The 17,211-nt window shown below is 39.9% G+C and overlaps 1 protein-coding gene across 1 annotated transcript in view; it reads left to right on the top strand.

Annotated features, from left to right (window-relative positions):
• LOC138743848 (copine-7-like) overlaps positions 1-8,117 on the top strand; it is an 80,465-nt gene extending 72,348 nt beyond the window's left edge. The window contains exons 13-16 of the mRNA XM_069899447.1: positions 379-430; positions 2,201-2,334; positions 6,147-6,383; positions 7,980-8,117. Coding sequence (XP_069755548.1) covers positions 379-430; positions 2,201-2,334; positions 6,147-6,383; positions 7,980-8,117 — 561 coding nt within the window. The remainder of the gene's footprint in view (positions 1-378; positions 431-2,200; positions 2,335-6,146; positions 6,384-7,979) is intronic.
• Positions 8,118-17,211: the final 9,094 nt, after the last annotated feature.

The following is a 17,211-nucleotide window of genomic DNA, read 5'->3' as shown; positions in this document are numbered from 1 at the left end:
AAGAACAATGAGTTGCTTATTGATAGTCTGGGATGATACAGAACCAGCGATGTTGATTATTTTTCCTTCAAATTACTTTTCTGTCAGAACATTGTTAACAGATGTTATTTGTAAACTATTGAGTGATGTGCTTTGGAACTAGATTGCTGCCAGTATGTGTGATCTTTGTTGCTGCGAACTGAAAGGAATACTTTCACTAATGAGAAGTAAATGGGAGCAATTGAGTGTTCTCGTGTGTCATCCTCAAGATCTCCTTTCTCGTGCAGAATGAAATAGATAACATAAAACATCACCACAAAAATGGACTACACCCTCCTTGTGAGCAGAATAGGGGTCATTAATATTTTAGATTATTTTATGTACTATTTTCTTTTACAGGTTTCACACAATTTTGCCATTAATTTCAATTCTGAAGATGATGAGTGTGAAGGTAAGCTGCCACCGGTTGCATTTAACAGCGGGTATGATGGAGCTGTCAACTGTGTCACCAGGATATCATTTATTCTTCACTACAATGCTTTTATTACAATGGAGTAAATTCTGAGCTGTCTAGAGTCGTGCAGTGTAGTTCCCAGTAACAACATCCTCTCACGTCACTTTGCTCTGTGGAATATAACTCCAATACATAGTGCCAGGCCAAATTTTAAAAGCCTTATTGATCGATGAATCTCGTAATCTGAAAAAGCCATTTCTTTGTTAACAATGCTTCATTTAAATAGGTACTCCTATCTCAAATCATCGAATGATTCTTCCCGTCTCGGGCACGAACAGTGTTCTCATTCAGCAAGCGACGATGATACAAACTAAAGCTGAAATTTCTGTGTGCAGATTAATTCTAAAATTACCACTCTGATGAGTGAAAGCCTGATGAGGATAAGGTATATATCAGCTAAGTAATCAACGGCAGCAAAGCTTGTCAAAAGATACACAGCCTTCCTCCTGCTGCTAAACATTAATTTCCCCTGGTGCTCGTTATAACTGTATTAGTTGTCAATTAGAAAGTAACTAAACCAGAATTAGAATTGACTTAAAAAATCAGACTTTACAGGCAGCTGAAGTGCATAAAGAGGTTACTGCCTTGTTAAAAGCATTTCAGGCCATGATTGTTCAGGTAAGTCTGAACACTGAGTCCCTGGGCATGTGGACATGCAAAATTGGCACAGAGTTGATAAAATAAATATATTTTGTTTATTGATCCAGTCAGAAACATTAATCAAATATTATTCAAAAGCTAGCTCTCCATGCAATGTCCCAAGCCTTTGTGATCGGGACAAGGGGTTGCATGGTTAACGTAGTGGTTAGCGCAATGCTCACAGCACCAGTGATCAGGACCGGCGTTTGAATCTTGTCTGTAAGGAGTTTGTACATTCTCCCCATGTCTGCATGGGTTTCCTTTGGGTGCTCCGGTTTCCTCCCACCCTTCAAATAACATACCAGGCGTGGTAGGTCAGTAGGTTGTATTTGGGCAGGCACAGGTCTGTTACTGTGTTAGGTCAAAGAGCAATAATTGTATTTCTCCCCTGACATTCGCCTCCCAGTATTCACAATGACCCTATGCAATCCCATTCTCCTCAATTTTTCTGCATCATTTTCCAATGGTGATTTCATTTGTCAACAACACGCATGTTGACAACAAGCTCAACCATCTCCAACTTGTTTTTTGAAACCTCCCCCCGCCCTTCAACACCATACCTGAATTGTCAGTTGATTGGCCAACATCCAGGTTTGGCTGTATAACTGTGGCCTCCAGCTAAACATCAGGAAAAGCAGAATTATTGTCTTGAGTCCCACGATAAATTCTCATACCCATGGATGCTCTGTGTTTAGTAAGGGATTGCTTAAGGTGGTATGTGATTTCGGGGGGGTGGAGATAGAGAACCACTGATACAGAATAAAACTCTGATAATCTAAAACTTTAGTGTCACATAAGAGTGGGAAAAGAACTCATTGAGTTTAAAGAGAGCACAGGAAGCAGATCCCAACGATCAAGATAACAAACAATCAGGATTTCTGAACAATGGGAAGTCAGATGATGAGAGTTGTGCTCCATTACCTGTTTCAATATGACTGATTACCAGTTTTTAACATTGGAGATCTAGCAGTCTAAATGTAATGCAATATGCTCAGCCTTTATGAATGCTTTTCTTTGTCTGAATGAAGGCACAAGAGCTGTTTGCTGACTTAACTTTCCTTCTTTAAGGAATACAAGGAGTAGTTGAATCGTATCAGAGCTGCCTACCCAAAATCCAACTTTATGGACCAACAAATGTGTCTCCCATCATAAGTAAGGTGGCGAAGGTGGCTGCCGAGGAGGAGAAGACAAAAGAAGCTTCTGTATGTAGATCATCATAAATACCAATTATCTGCAGTACATTGGGGTGGAATTAGCAGTTTGAACAGGTACACGGACAGGCGATCATTCCCTCCTCCGAGGGGAGGGTGTTGCTCAAGCACATGTACATCAGAATGTCATTTTATGTGGTGCATGGAAGATCCCAATGGCACTAGTTTACAAAAAATGGAGACAGTTCTGCAGCCAATATTTCTAACTAAATTTATATTTCCTAGTTTTTTTAGACCCCTCAAGGTTTACATTAAATGGGCATTAATGGGTGTTAAAGTAGGATTGACAAATTTAGGGCCCCACAATAATAGGAGCCAAGGTAGTATGCATAATAAAATAGGAAAAAGAACTTTGCTCCATGAGGTAGTTTGTAGGTTGTGTGTATTGGTTGTTGTGGTGGTGGGCTCGGGTGGAGGGGAGGTGGATTAGTGGTGAAAGCTGCTTCTGGTCGAGTAAGACCATTACACAATTCAAGAGGCCAACAATCACATGGAGGAAAAAGAAACACGATCAACATGAAGGAAATCTTTCACCCATTACGTGATCACCTGAGATGTTTCCAACAGGTCAGTCAAGGCAGTGGAGGGGATACTGAGATCAACGATGGTGTAGGCAAACAAACTCATCGTTTTGAATCAATTTTCTAGAGCCACCAAAGCTAGTCAGCTAGTCCACAAGGCCTCATAACTGAAGTCAAAGACTTGGATCAGGTCGATGAAGGACCTGCTCATGTTTTGTTTCTGTTTCCGACACTTTTCCTGGATTTGACAAGCAGTGAAGACTGTGTCATTTGTGCTGCAGATCGGTGTGAAAGACAATTGAGACTCCACACTATTTCCCCAGTGAGAGAAATAACCAGCTTAAAGAGAATAAGAGCAGGTCGTCATTTCAATTTCCATGTTGCCCCTTTGCTTCATTCTTAAAGGATATAACAACTTTGGAATGTTAAAGGTCCTCTCAAATCTTCTCATTAACACCAGATTTGAAGCTTGAGTTTGTGAAGCTTCTGTACTGGTTCCTTTTCCTCACTTTCTAGACTCCAGCTGGTGTGCCATCTGCTCCCGCAAGCTTGCGACTTGTGGTTTGAATAATGGCACATCTTTCTACTCAGAGGACTAAGATGGGGGTCAGTGAGAGATGCTTTCTCAGAATGATGCTGAATGGATTTAGTTGCAACTTCTGTCAGAATTGGCTCACAGTTTGGGGATGCTACAATGTGCTGCTTGTATCTGGCCTTGATGGCTTTGCTTTCCTTAAGAAGTATTAACCTGTGTTTGGGAACATGGGATCTTGGACTCGAAATGACCCTGGAAAGAGCTCTTCATGACATGGTTATCAGGATAAAGCTCACTCTTATGGGCTTCCCTTGCCACCACATATATTTGATGACTCGGCTCTTCCTTCCAGCTTAACCCTCAAGTTGCTGGCATGACTCATTTTTCCTGCTGACATGTTGCGCTGTTTCGCCATCTGTGATAGTGGAGTAGCTCCAGAATGTCAGTACTGTCCTTATCAAATCAAACCAATCTTGGAGATGGTAGTTAACATTGCCATTGATCTTAGCATATGGTATTCTTTAGACCCATTCAGAAATGTTCACTATCCTCAACTTTAAGCACTGCCGAAGAATCTGTGAATCATTGTCTTTAATAGACATTGTGTTGAGTTTCCATTGCATTGATTCTACTTGGTTATGAGGCCTTGAGTGGCCTTGAGTTTCCATTGCATTGATTCTACCTGGTTATGAGGCCTTGAGTGGCCATCATGGTACCCACATCCTCATGATCTTAGATTCTGTCAACAAGGTAGTCAATAAAAAGTGTCATGCTTAGAACAAAAATGTCTCCAAGCCATCTTGTATTTCACACACACCATCTAAAAACAATCTTGTTGCTATCAAAGACCTATTCCACGCTCTTGCTCAGAAGAAGTGGGCCTTTGGGACTTCTTTTGTGGTTTTGACTAGTGATTCAGCCAGGAGTGGATGAGGCAGTCTTGGTTTGGATTGCCCCTTGAGAAGTGAACAAAGGAGACAGAAAAATGACTGATGGCTCAGCCACGAACTTGCTCCTTTGTCTATGAGATGGCCTGTCATCTACGAGCAGATTTGTACCTTATGATTCAGTGGCACCATCAGTCTGTCACCGAGGGCCAGTGCAGTAGAAACCTGCATACAATTTATTTTAAAACTGTGGTATGTACAGCAGACATATCTTCTAGATAAGTAGGAAATCCCGAGTCAAGTGTTAAGGAAAGTCCCAGATGACTGGAGATCTGTCACTTACTGCAGGCTCATGACAGAGCCTCACTAATATTGCAACGGTCAGGGGTGGGAGTGGGTGACACCCCAATGACTTCACCTATCAGTCAATGGCCCCATCACACCTCCCTCCCCCACCATCCATGACAAGATTTCATCGGTGGAATTGACAGGATCCACAGAGATGGTCTCTGAAAGGACCCTCTTTTCCTTCCCTTTTTCATCTTGAGGATGGCACCTCTTTGTGTGCGTTTACACAGCAAATAAAGAGAATATATTTTTGTGTACATGACAAATGGGTCCTTGAATGTGAAGTTTGCCTTGCTAATATACAGGCATGACAACTAGTAAGGTCACACAAGTATAACAATGATCAGATCATTTGGTTAGGTGACACCAGCGCAGTGTTGCTGATCTTTTAGGAATAATGGCTCACTACCTAGTGCACTGAACTGAGAAGCTGGGACATCCAAAAGACACAGATAGATAAGTACATCATTATTGCAGACTAAATTCAGTCCAGAATAAATATTCAGGTACCTGCAGTAGGGATTGTATCTAAGATCAGTAACCATAAGGAATGATGTGCACACAGTGCACTGATGTAGCCACTGTGAGCAGAAACCTTCATTAGCTTCTGAGACATAATAAGTTCTTCCATTGTAACTGACCTCTGTGAAACTCCTGCTGAAAAGCAAGATGAGCGGTGTAAAAGTAAAGACTATTAATCCTCGAAGTTCGAAATTAAAAAAAATAAATGTGGTCAGTGACCACCAAGTGAAGCAGCATCAGAGAGAATAGTCACAGTTAGGACTTCAGACCAGAAAAAGTTTTCATCAGGTAGCAATTCAAGAGATAGCCTGAAGGGGAGGGACAGAGAGAACAGAGGGAAGGTCAGTAAGGATGGGGGCAGATTAAACGACAACGTTCTCTTTCTTCCAGTTCTGGTGAGGTAATTGAGCTGAAATGTTAGCTTTATTTCTTTCGGGCAAACTTCCTGATATATATACTGAGAAGTATTTGCTTTAACACTTTGCATGGGGACTTAGCTGTCCTAACTTTGTATGGGGACTTAGCTGTCCTAACTTTGTATGGGGACTTAGCTGTCCTAACTTTGTATGGGGACTTAGCTGTCCTAACTTTGTATGGGGACTTAGCTGTCCTAACTTTGTATGGGGACTTAGCTGTCCTAACTTTGTATGGGGACTTAGCTGTCCTAACTTTGTATGGGGACTTAGCTGTCCTAACTTTGTATGGGGACTTAGCTGTCCTAACTTTGTATGGGGACTTAGCTGTCCTAACTTTGTATGGGGACTTAGCTGTCCTAACTTTGCATGGGGACTTAGCTGTCCTAACTTTATATGGGGACTTAGCGGTCCTAACTTTATATGGGGACTTAGCGGTCCTAACTTTGTATGGGGACTTAGCGGTCCTAACTTTGTATGGGGACTTAGCGGTCCTAACTTTGTATGGGGACTTAGCGGTCCTAACTTTGTATGGGGACTTAGCTGTCCTAACTGTCTCTTAATTTTGTTTTGACAGCAATACTATATCCTACTGATCTTAACAGACGGCGTTGTCACTGACATGGCGGATACAAGGGAGGCGATAGTCCGAGCCTCGTACCTTCCAATGTCCATCATCATTGTTGGTGTTGGGAACGCGGATTTTACGGATATGCAGATTCTCGATGGTGATGATGGGGTCCTACGATCTCCCAAGGGAGAGCCTGTGCTCAGAGACATTGTTCAGTTTGTTCCCTTCCGTGAATTTAAAAATGTAAGGACTGATGTACTTTCTAAATGATAAACCTTTTACGTAAGATTAGCTTTTATTGTGTCGGCCCTCGAAGTGAAAATGGAAAGAAATCTGCCCTCTCAATTGAATTTTTTTTTAAATAAAATAAAATGAGGGGCTCACAAATGAAAAAAAAAATAGAAATGGTTACAGTTTATAAATTCTGTTATCTGGTACTTGTGGTTTGGTAACATAAATTTCGTATTTTTCCACTTTATACTGCCGATATTCACTCACGTTACTAGACAGGTTCAGCCATGTAATCCAGAACATAATGCTCATTTTGAAGTCGTGTGCAGGGTTTACTTCCCAGACAAGACTGCTCAGACACTATTTTGTTGCTTTGACTTCCTGTGCTGCTCAGGAATCAGTGTCCATTTTCTTCCATGCAGGTGCCCTCTAAATTTTCATTGTTACAGATTATCCTCAACCCTCATCCACCCCCAGTCTATTATGTTCTGAGAAATTGAGCTAAGATCCCAAACCTGTTTTATTTTAAATAGATCTCTCATGATAAGCAAGTAATTGGGATCATGAAATTGGCAGCCTGCCATCCTTGCGTGTCCCACTGATGAAGGCAGAAGTGTAGTCCCTCAGCCTCCACTTCCTGAAACCCATAATAAGCTCTTTGGTCTTGCTAATACTGAGAGCAGAGTTGTTGTTCTGGTACCACACCACCAGATTCTCTTATATTCTGACTATTCACTTCCTACAACGGTGGAGTCATCAGTAAATTTATAGATTGTGTTGAAGCCGAACATGGCTATACAACTATAAATGAAGGGGACTAAGCGTGATGCCTTGAGGAGCCCTTGTGTTCATGTTCAGTGACTAGGAGGCGATGTTTCAAATTTCCCCTGATTGGTGTCTGGAGAGAAGGAAGCAGAGGATCCAGTTGCAAAAGAAGGAACTGAGATCCCTGAATTTGATATTAGTTTTCCAGTATTCAATGCAGATCTGTAGGCAATGAACAATAGGCTGGCATGGGTATTCCTGTGGTCCAGGTGATCTCCTGCAGAGTGAGATAGCAGCTGCTCTCATCGTATTGTGCAATATCAGATTGGTGTGATTTAAGGATTTTACGAGTGAGTTCCACAATAAGAAAATTATATTTTTAGTTTCTGTGAATTTATAACAAAATACTAAACCATTATTATCAAATCATAGTCATGAGAAACCATTTTAGATGCCTTATAATTTCATGAATATGTACAGAAGATTTTTTTAAATAATTTTATTATTTTCAGGAGTTAAATATATCATGCGTATATAATCAAGTGTGCATGTACCAATCTCTGCTTTGAAATTTATAAAATGTTTATGTTGATGTAAATAGTTTTCTGCCTATGAGACTTCTTCTGTGATTGACTGCTCAGCCAGTTGGATGATATCCCAGTTGCTGGATGCTGGGGATTCCTTTGAACTGGCATCTGATAGCAGTGGGTTTTTTGGTTTAACAAAAATCCTTTCTCAGTGGAGTTTGCTGCAAGTCTGTGGTGGAACTATTTTCAAGGTCAGCACAAATACTGTCACTTCACACTGTCCCCGTTAATGTGTTTTTGTTTTGTTGTGTTTCAGGCTTCTCCTGCAGCACTGGCCAAGTGTGTCTTAGCAGAAGTTCCAAAACAAGTTGTGGAATATTACAGTTACAAGGCTCTTCCTCCCAAATGTCTGATTCTGGACTCGTCTGAGTCAGCATGCACAACACCCGAATAAATGAACTGATCTTTGTCAGCGGAAGTCTCTGAAGGCAAAATGATGTGACAGGGCAAAAAAAAATTCACATTATATAACTGGTTAGCTGTAAACATATTAAGTTAAGGCAAAACAATTTTCACGACTTGAATAAACAAGTTGCAAGAGCCATGCCAACGATCAGCCACAGAAAAACATTTGGAGATTGAATGATTGTGTTTGGGGAATATTGGCCAATTCCCAAACATATTACAGTTTTACTGCTTTTTCTGAGTCAATGGGGATATTCATATAATTTTCTGGACTGCATGCAAAGTAGCAGTAAAAACCTCTCTCGAGCAGTAGACACATTTCATGAATAGATTCCTTTTTATGCACAATACCCTCAACAATCAACCAGACTCACAAAAGAAACCAGGCCTCTTGTGGCATATGTTGCCTGGGTTCTGCATTTGCACCTTCATCTGGATTTTGGTAGTTTGGTTGATTTTTTGTGCAAATATGGTTTATGCAAACATTTTACAAGCTTCCTTTTTGTCTGCATCTTGAAACAAAAATGCATGCATAAAATAATAGGCATACCAATAAAATAGGGTATCAAAAATAGAGAACTGGTCCATTGGATCAAAATTGCAAAAGGAAAGCAAATGATCAAGACATTGAATCAGTCAGTGAATCAATGAGTTTGTTTAATCAGCTGGAAGTACAGGAGGAGTTGAGAAATTATGATTAAATTAAATTAAGGAAGTTCCCAATGTAAGAATATTCACATTTTAGTGAAGGATTAGTTGGACATAAAGGATTGAAACATTTTAGCACAGTTGACACAATAAGGACACAGTTGCCTGACTCCTTGCTGGGAAAATGTATTGAAAAGATTGGGATATTTTAAAAAGTTGACAAAATTAAATTTGTCTTCATTGAAAAGCTCTTGACAAACAAATTATTTAACCAGTATAGAGAGGCAGACAGAAGCTTAAAAAAAATCCTTATTTCTTTTATACATTTAATTTTAAAAATTTCCCCTAGTGGCTTTTAAATAAAATAAATCAACAATCAAGATTTGAGACACTGGTTCATGGATAAAGTGTCTCTTTAAATGGGTAAGTCAATTGAAGCATCTTTACCACTAAAGCTCTAAGATATCAAGAATTTAGTCCCTCACTTTGAACTTCACGAATGGAAGTGGCAATCAGGTGTATCGGCTGAGTATGATACCTCAAGGATTTCCCAGCATAAATTAAGAAGAAGAACGCAGTTGTATTTATGCAATGCGCAAATGTGCTGGAGAAACTCAGCAGGTTCAAAGTTCAGATTTATTATGTCAGGGTACGTACAGGACTTCACATACAACCCTGAGATTATTTTTCCTGGGGTTTAGGTAGAATTACCACTTAGTGGAGTGTGCAGTAAAAGTCCTTTGCCTACATCAGGTGGATTAACTGATCTCTGGCCTAAAACGGTGACTACATTTTACTTCCTCTGGATGCTGCGTGACCTGCTGAGTTTCAACACCACTTTAGTGGATTGCACTAGACCCCAGCATGTGGAGATTTACCTCCTGTACTATTTATGTTCTCAAACCTTTTTGTTCAGAGAGTCTGTGAAGAGCAAGTCAATCAGGGATTTTTTTAAAAAGGTAGTTTATTGCAAGGGGAGATCAGTGAACAAGACTGAGCTGCCGCAGTAATTCACATGAAGGTGTGGGTGGCTAAGAACAAAGAGAGAAGGCACCATCACAAAGGAAGCGCAGGCACAATTAATAGTTTTTGTGTTTAAAATTATTTTACTGCAGAACTTCTGACTGACATCATTTAGTTCACACTGTTTAATTTATTCTGTCTGTCAAGTGCAGAATAATCTAAAATTGTTTTTGTATTTTTGGCAGCTTCTTCAAATGTTAAGATGCAATTACAGCACCAACTATAGATTGGTGTGAGATGGTTGAGTTTGGATGAACATTTCAGTTAATCTCTTCATAAAACTGAATCAAAATCAGGCTCGGGTGGTCACCAAAACAAGCAAAATCAGAATTTCAGGGTATGTCCATGTTGCCCCACTCATAAGATTGATGCGGAATAGAATCCATTTCTCACATGACTAACTGTCGTGTAGATGTCTCAGACAGCAAAAATGCAGTGGCTGTAAATCGGAAGCTAAAACAGAAAAACAGTCATTGTCCGCAGAACAAACTCAAACCAGTCTTCAGATCTCTTCCATCAATGAGGTAATTTTATTCAAATTCATCTGGTGGAAATCTCTGGCCATCGGTTTCATACCACACACTATTTCATCTTTAATTTCGGGTCAAGTATGGCATTTTTTTTGCAGTAATCTAAAAAAAAATCTAGTATTTTTGCTGGTTCATTCTTTCATTATAAATCAACACTATCCTTCCATGCCTGTAGGTATTTTTTATAAATAATTCCCTTTACGCCTTGATTGAATGGCAATAAAAGGAAGGAAACAAGTAGAAACCCCAAATGATTAAAAATGGTATCTGGTTATAAAATTGATTCTAAAGATTGTTTTATATATTTCTACCTTTTTGAATAGTTTATTCAACTTTGAATTTTAGATTCATGAAATTCACTGCCCATGAGAAAATGTTATCAACGTTTATTTTAATGTTTCTGTACTGAAATAGATTGTTTCAGATCATGGGACCTTTACTCCTCATTCCCCATTTGATCACTGATTGTTCTATCATGAAAAATTTCAGGGTCTTCAAAGTACACCACAGTCGAGACTAATCCTACAATTTCTTAAAACGATTTACAACAAAGATGCAAAAGCTTCAAAAACATTCCCTAACTAAATAATGAGAAGACATTGCCAGCTTTGTATCTGTCACGTCTTTCAATTTAGTCGTCTCGATGACATTCTTTCAAATTATTGCTGCTTTTAATACAAACTGCCTGACAACTCTTCCTGTACCTGTCATACTCCAGTCTGAAATTCACTGAAATGCACACCACCATGGCATTACCATATTGTCATGTACCTTCCTGCTCTCCACGTGAACAAGACAGTGCTGGTGCATGAAATCGAAGAGCGAATGCTACATTTCCCTGATGTTGAACCAAATTTATTTGGATTTGCAGGCCCGAATTAATGTTTGTCCTTTTATAAAACATATACTAATAATTACTATAAGTTCCAGATGCAGCAGTTTGAAACCTAACAAATCAGTGACATAACGAATGGCATTTGTGAAATCTTTCTTGTACAGTAAAAGTTCATCAGGGTTCTGAGTCTTCATCAGAGTGAAACACTTAAGTTTAACGCACATTAAAGTTGCTCATATCTCTTTTAAATATATACAGTAAAAATGAAAGCTTCTGAAATTTCACTCGGTAAGAAGGCTGAAGGAAATGGCAGTTAGATTATATTTACCCTAATTAGATATGAAGCAAATCAATGGAGATGCACATTAACTTTTGTGTTATATGTCTGTAGAAATCGATTTAAAATTCCCATTTTAATCTGAAATACCGTGTGCTTCTCACAATTTTTAATTGGGATTATTTATTGCAAGATAAAATTTACAAAATAAACATCTCAGTCATCAGTGTTTAGCATTATTCATCTAATACCATTAAATTATTGTTTTGTGTTCTTTATGGTTTATCATTTTGATATCAACATGCATATTTCATTGAAAGGTATAATTGAAATTACACTGAAGTGACATTTCCTGAATAAAATTACTGAAATAGGTGAGTGCAATGTTAAACTGTTATCATAAATTAATCAGATTTTTGACAAATTGTTTTAAGACAATGAAGATGCCATTTATCTCCTGACCTTATGATAACTGCAGACAACCACAGGTATCCATTGACCATTTTCTTTTCAGTTAAGAAATCTTAATTCAGTTCTCGAGACAACATCAGGGATATTTTCAGTCTGGAATTAACTGGTACAGTTCTTTTGGAATCCAGATCATGACTTTGAGGAATTTAGAATAAATGGGAACAACAAAGACCATTTTTTATTGATCTCAATTCTGACCATTTTCTTACCATGGAGTTTAATACATCAAAACCCCTGGTATCTGGAACCTACGGGGACTGGTAGAAGTCAGATAAATGCCTTTTCTGATGGCTTAAGATTGTGTGTTGCGTGGATTGGCTGCTAGGGACGGCCACTTTAAACTTTCATATCTTTTAGCTATTTATTTTCTGCGATTTATTTTGCCGGTTGCTTGAATTCCAGATAATGGGGATTTGACTGTAGTTATATTTGAATTTTGTATTGCTCAAAATTTCAAATTCTAAATACTTTTCTCTTCCATTTGAAAACCTTTTAAAGTAGTGGTTTTCAACCTTTTTCTTCCCACTCACATACCACCTTAAGTAATCCCTATACCGTCGGGGCTCTGTGATTAGGAAGGGATTGCTTAAGGTGGTACGTGCGTGGAAAGAAAAAATTTGAAAACCCTGGTTTTACAGTAATCAATTTTTGGAAGTCATTTTGAATTGTATACCACTAGTCACTACAAAATCATCAGTTACCCAAATCTACTCACCTTTATTTCCACAAACTCTAGACGGGACTATGATCCTTCCCTGAAAGTCCCTGGTGCCTGCACAGTCAATCAGAGTATGTGACTGCCCATTGATCTCAAATGGGAAAGAAATCTGAATGGAACCCATTATGGGGAGGCTCCCACTCTGCCAGTTTAGTTCCCAGCCCTCCTGTGCCTTTGGAGAAGTATGGAATTACATCAGCAATTTAGTTTTGCTCCATGTGTGGATTATAAAGGCAAATTTAATTCATATTGCATTTGTTTTCCAGCTAGAAATTGGAGTAAAAGGATCAATTTTGTGATAAAATTTCCAATATCTTTGGGCATTCCACTTTACCACTTGAAATACATACCAGATATCTTTCATGATATCTGAGGATTAACTTGTTTAAAATATCCCTCTGTATAATCTTGCCATGACGTAGAGGAGCCAGACCAACTCTGTTCAGGATTCTTGTGTTTGTCATGGTTTCTTAATATATAAAATATTAAAAAAGGTATTTAGCTTTAATGTGGTTTATATGTCATTCCCTGAACTGATCCCATTACACATAGTCTAATACTTGTATTTGAAAGGCTAAGAGATACATCAGTAGGGGAGAAAAGGATAGTGCAGCTTATATACAAGAAACAATTTGGATACTTACACAAGCAGATATATCACTTAAATGCCTCCACCACATTAAAGATGATTACTTATGCAAAAAGCTCTCATGGAAATAATATTGTAATTATGTCCAACTGATATGTGGAAGTATGGTTGGGCGTGGAACTGTTTTGACTGCTAGCGTGAGATGATGGAGGTAAATGGAATGCTCCAAAGGAATCATGCCTGCTAAAGGGGTGAGTGAAAGCAGGTTCAAAGCAACAGTTATGCTCTCTGTAAAGCTTGTGTTTACAGAAATTATTGACACCAGATTTAACAAGATTAAATTCTAAAGTAGTTCTGTTGTGGAGAAAAAAAGCTTTTAAAATCTTTTGCCTTTTTTGCTTGCTTTTATGGAAATGCATGCCCGCAACAGACCCATTGACCTTCTCTGTTCTTGTTTTGATGGCAAATAAATGTTTTTTTTAACATGAGGTGTTTCTCAATTCTCAATCAATTTGTATGAATTTAGTGGGTCTTTTCCATCATCTAATATAAAGACTGCATGCAAATGTCTAGTCTTTGTGCTTGTGAACTGAATGCTCATTCAGATTATATAACATTATATAAATTTAACATTGTATGTTTCAATTTAAGAAATGCTGGAATATTGATCAATGGCAGTTAAACGTTAGTAAGGGCAGTGCAGTGCTCTCTTTTGATTTTTTAAAGATGTATAATAAATGAAATACCATAAATACATTCATAAGACTTCATTTTCTTTATTCTTTCTTATGGTTCAGTACATTAATGTCCTTATTTAGGGATTCAAAGGCTACGATATGAATCAGCAAGTATGAGTGGGCTGAATCAAAATCGTTGAGCAGTTTTCCACTCTTAACAGTGAAGTCTCCTTTGCATCCTGTAGCTCTGTCTTCTCTCTCCAGTCATTCAAATGAATATCCAGACCAATGAGGCGTGTTGGTCAAGAGCAGGAGGGATTAAGGAATTTGGAGCATGGGAGTGTGGCTGGGGATGCTGGCAATTGGAGGATGAGGACCTTGTTGATGAAGAATGCTAAAAGACCCATGAGGATTCGTTTCATTCTAACTTCCCAATCTTGGGGGGGGGGGGACCCTCAATTACTGGTAATTCCAAACCAGACACCAAACTGCATGATTAACAAGTGCTGAGGCAAAGTCCACAGGTGCAGTGAAAATGGCTCCAGTTTCATACACTGGATGATGAGGTCATTTTTCAAGTGTCTCATCACTTAACTCCACTAATATTCAGACCATAGTTTACAAATCTTAACATCTCAGTTCCTTGTGTATATTTCTTACATTTCTGCAAAGCTTTTCCCAATAATTTTGCTGAACATTTTTGGTTGTGAGACGCAAGTAACACTTACATTGACACTACTCTGTGTTCTTTTAAAGCACAGCCAACTAAATACTCTAGACAGAATTTGTGTCAGGCCTAACAGCAAAGCCATGAGTTCTCACTGCCATGATGCACAAAGTCAATAATCCCCGGCTCCTCCACAAACCTTGGCGTTTGCAGCTTTCCCCACAGAAATTGCAGAAATTAGTAAATCCATTAACTGCTCAGCCTAGAGATCTGATCTATTTTTATATGTACATAATGCATAATTATGCATTAAAGCAATGTAACCCATGTTAGATTGTGCTGGCAATCATTTCCAGGTGGAATTATGTGCTTTTGGAAATTGGCCCCAGTGTGACTGTGTATACAATTCACCTTTATCATGACTCACAATATGCTGGCAACAGCGTGTGGCTGATGGCTACATGCTTCTTTCCCTACCACATTAAGTTGCAGCCTTCAACCTTTCTTAAAAATTCGCTACAAAACTGGAATTATATTCAGGATTCAATTTTATTACCAGAGTAATAAAACAGTGTCATATTACATGAAATTTCTTTTTGCCTGCTGCACCTTTTACAGTCAGACTTACAGTCAGAGAGAGAGAAGCAAAAGAGAGTCCCCCCCCAGAGTCACTGAGTGTCTGTAGATTTGCCTCCAGCATTTCTGCAGCCCCACAGAGTCCTGTCCAAACCATTGGCGACCCAAACTCCAGATCCAAACCTCTGACATGGTTGGAACCCTTCAGCGCCCTCGGCACCTCCATGCACCTTCTCAATACCTGGTATCCCTCCAGCCAGTTCGAGCCATTCTCCCGAAGTCTGCAACCCAACTCGAGTCTTCCGACAGCAGTATCCAGCAGCCCACAGCTTCTGCGGGTTCCTCTCCTCAAGTCGTCAGCAGCCCGCCGCGTGCACTGGCCCCCCCAGCCGCAGAGCCTCCCTTACTGATTTGCTGTCATAGTTACCATCCCCGTAGGTCATCTCCACTTCCCCTTCTCAGATGGAGGGAGTGATCTTCCCGTCCTCTGGTGCCCTGCTCCAGTCCTTCGCTTCCCCAGAGTCTACAGCCCCTCGTGGTTGCGGGATTTCAAATAAAACCACCGTTGGCTCCCTCGATGGGACGTTCAAAGGCCGTGCGGAGCCGACAGCAGTTGACTGGGTGGCTGGACCACAAGGGTGTGCTGCATCGCCACTCCCTCACTCCTGGTGGGTCCGCACCAGCGGCAGTGCTGCCACTACATCGCCCCTGGCAGTGCCGCCATCTTTACATCGCACTGAGATAATCAGTGAAAGGGTCTTGATTTTGACATTGATAGCACACACACTGCATCTGTCAACCTCAGTCTTCAGTGCTGTATCACTGATTCCAGCTGTTTCAATATTGCGCACTGCCAAACTAAATGCGGTGGTCTCTGCCCTCCTCATGATCCCGAAGCTCATAGTGTGTGATGCACTGTCGTGACAGTAAGCAGACACTAGATTCAAAGACTGAACAACAAGCTTTATCCAGCTTAAAGTCTCTGCTGTGGCTCGCTGTGCCCTGCTCCCGAGTGTCTGACCTCAAGAGGGGCTGGATGTGGCTTATATCCCGGGCAGATGATTGGCAGCTGGCCAGGTGTTGTCTGTCCTCCAGTGATCTTCCAGCAGGAACAGTGGTCTCCCCGCTGAAGTAGGCTAGTGCTGTATCACCGCACAGTGGCAAGGAGCTATTCACAACTGGGACAGGCAATCACATGGTGGTGGCCCATACTTGTGAGAAATTCTCTTGTTCTTCCCCTGCTCTCGTATTTTTGCTGATCTTCATGGCTGCCTTTTCTACTGGCATTCCATGGCTGCCATGAGGACAGTACCTTCATGCTCTGACACAGCTCCCAGGGATCAGTGCACCAAACACATGGTGCACACTAGTCCTGTTTTATAGACCATGACTTTGGGTATTAAAAAAAACACCTTTCTGACATATTCTTGATCATTTTCAGCAATTTTTGCTGAGGAAATCTGATTTAAATATTCTTGCTATTCAGTCCATAGTATATAGATAATGGGATTTACAAGCTATTTTCACTTAAACCAGCTTAAAAATGTTATATTTTGGGAGAGATCATCAGCATTGGAAATCAAAAGCACAACGGTGACCCACTGTTAGAAGGTGTGTTAGAGCTGTCGACAAAATATCAAATCAAAGAAAGACATTTTAAGAATGTTGTTCAGTGGAAGGAATTAGCTTTGAGATATTTATCAAAGTGGAAGAGACGATTAATTGGGTTCATAGGTTAGAAAAGTTTTGATATATCTGGTAAAACTGAAAAATGAGGTGGGGAGCCAAGTGGAGAGTATCAGAACGAGCATTTTGCAGACGGAAGGATTGTAAGGATAGAGGGCGCTGTTATATACAGTGGAAACTTGGGACTATTTTATGTTGGCTCAATGAGACACATTGTAAGAGCCACATCACACTGAGTGGTGAGCATGCTCAGTGCAACAGTGTATTCATACACAACCGGCAGCCTGAGATGTGAGTAAAGGTTTGTGCTGTAAACTTACAAGCTTCTCTGAGTGTTTATTAAAACCTCCGATGGTACAACCGAGGACATAAAATGGTGGCAGCGG

Source organism: Narcine bancroftii, chromosome 10, assembly GCF_036971445.1.
Source record: "Narcine bancroftii isolate sNarBan1 chromosome 10, sNarBan1.hap1, whole genome shotgun sequence".
Classification (NCBI taxonomy): Eukaryota; Metazoa; Chordata; class Chondrichthyes; order Torpediniformes; family Narcinidae; genus Narcine; species Narcine bancroftii.
Note: the sequence above shows the minus strand (reverse complement) of the source record. Positions and strands in the feature narration are given on the sequence as shown.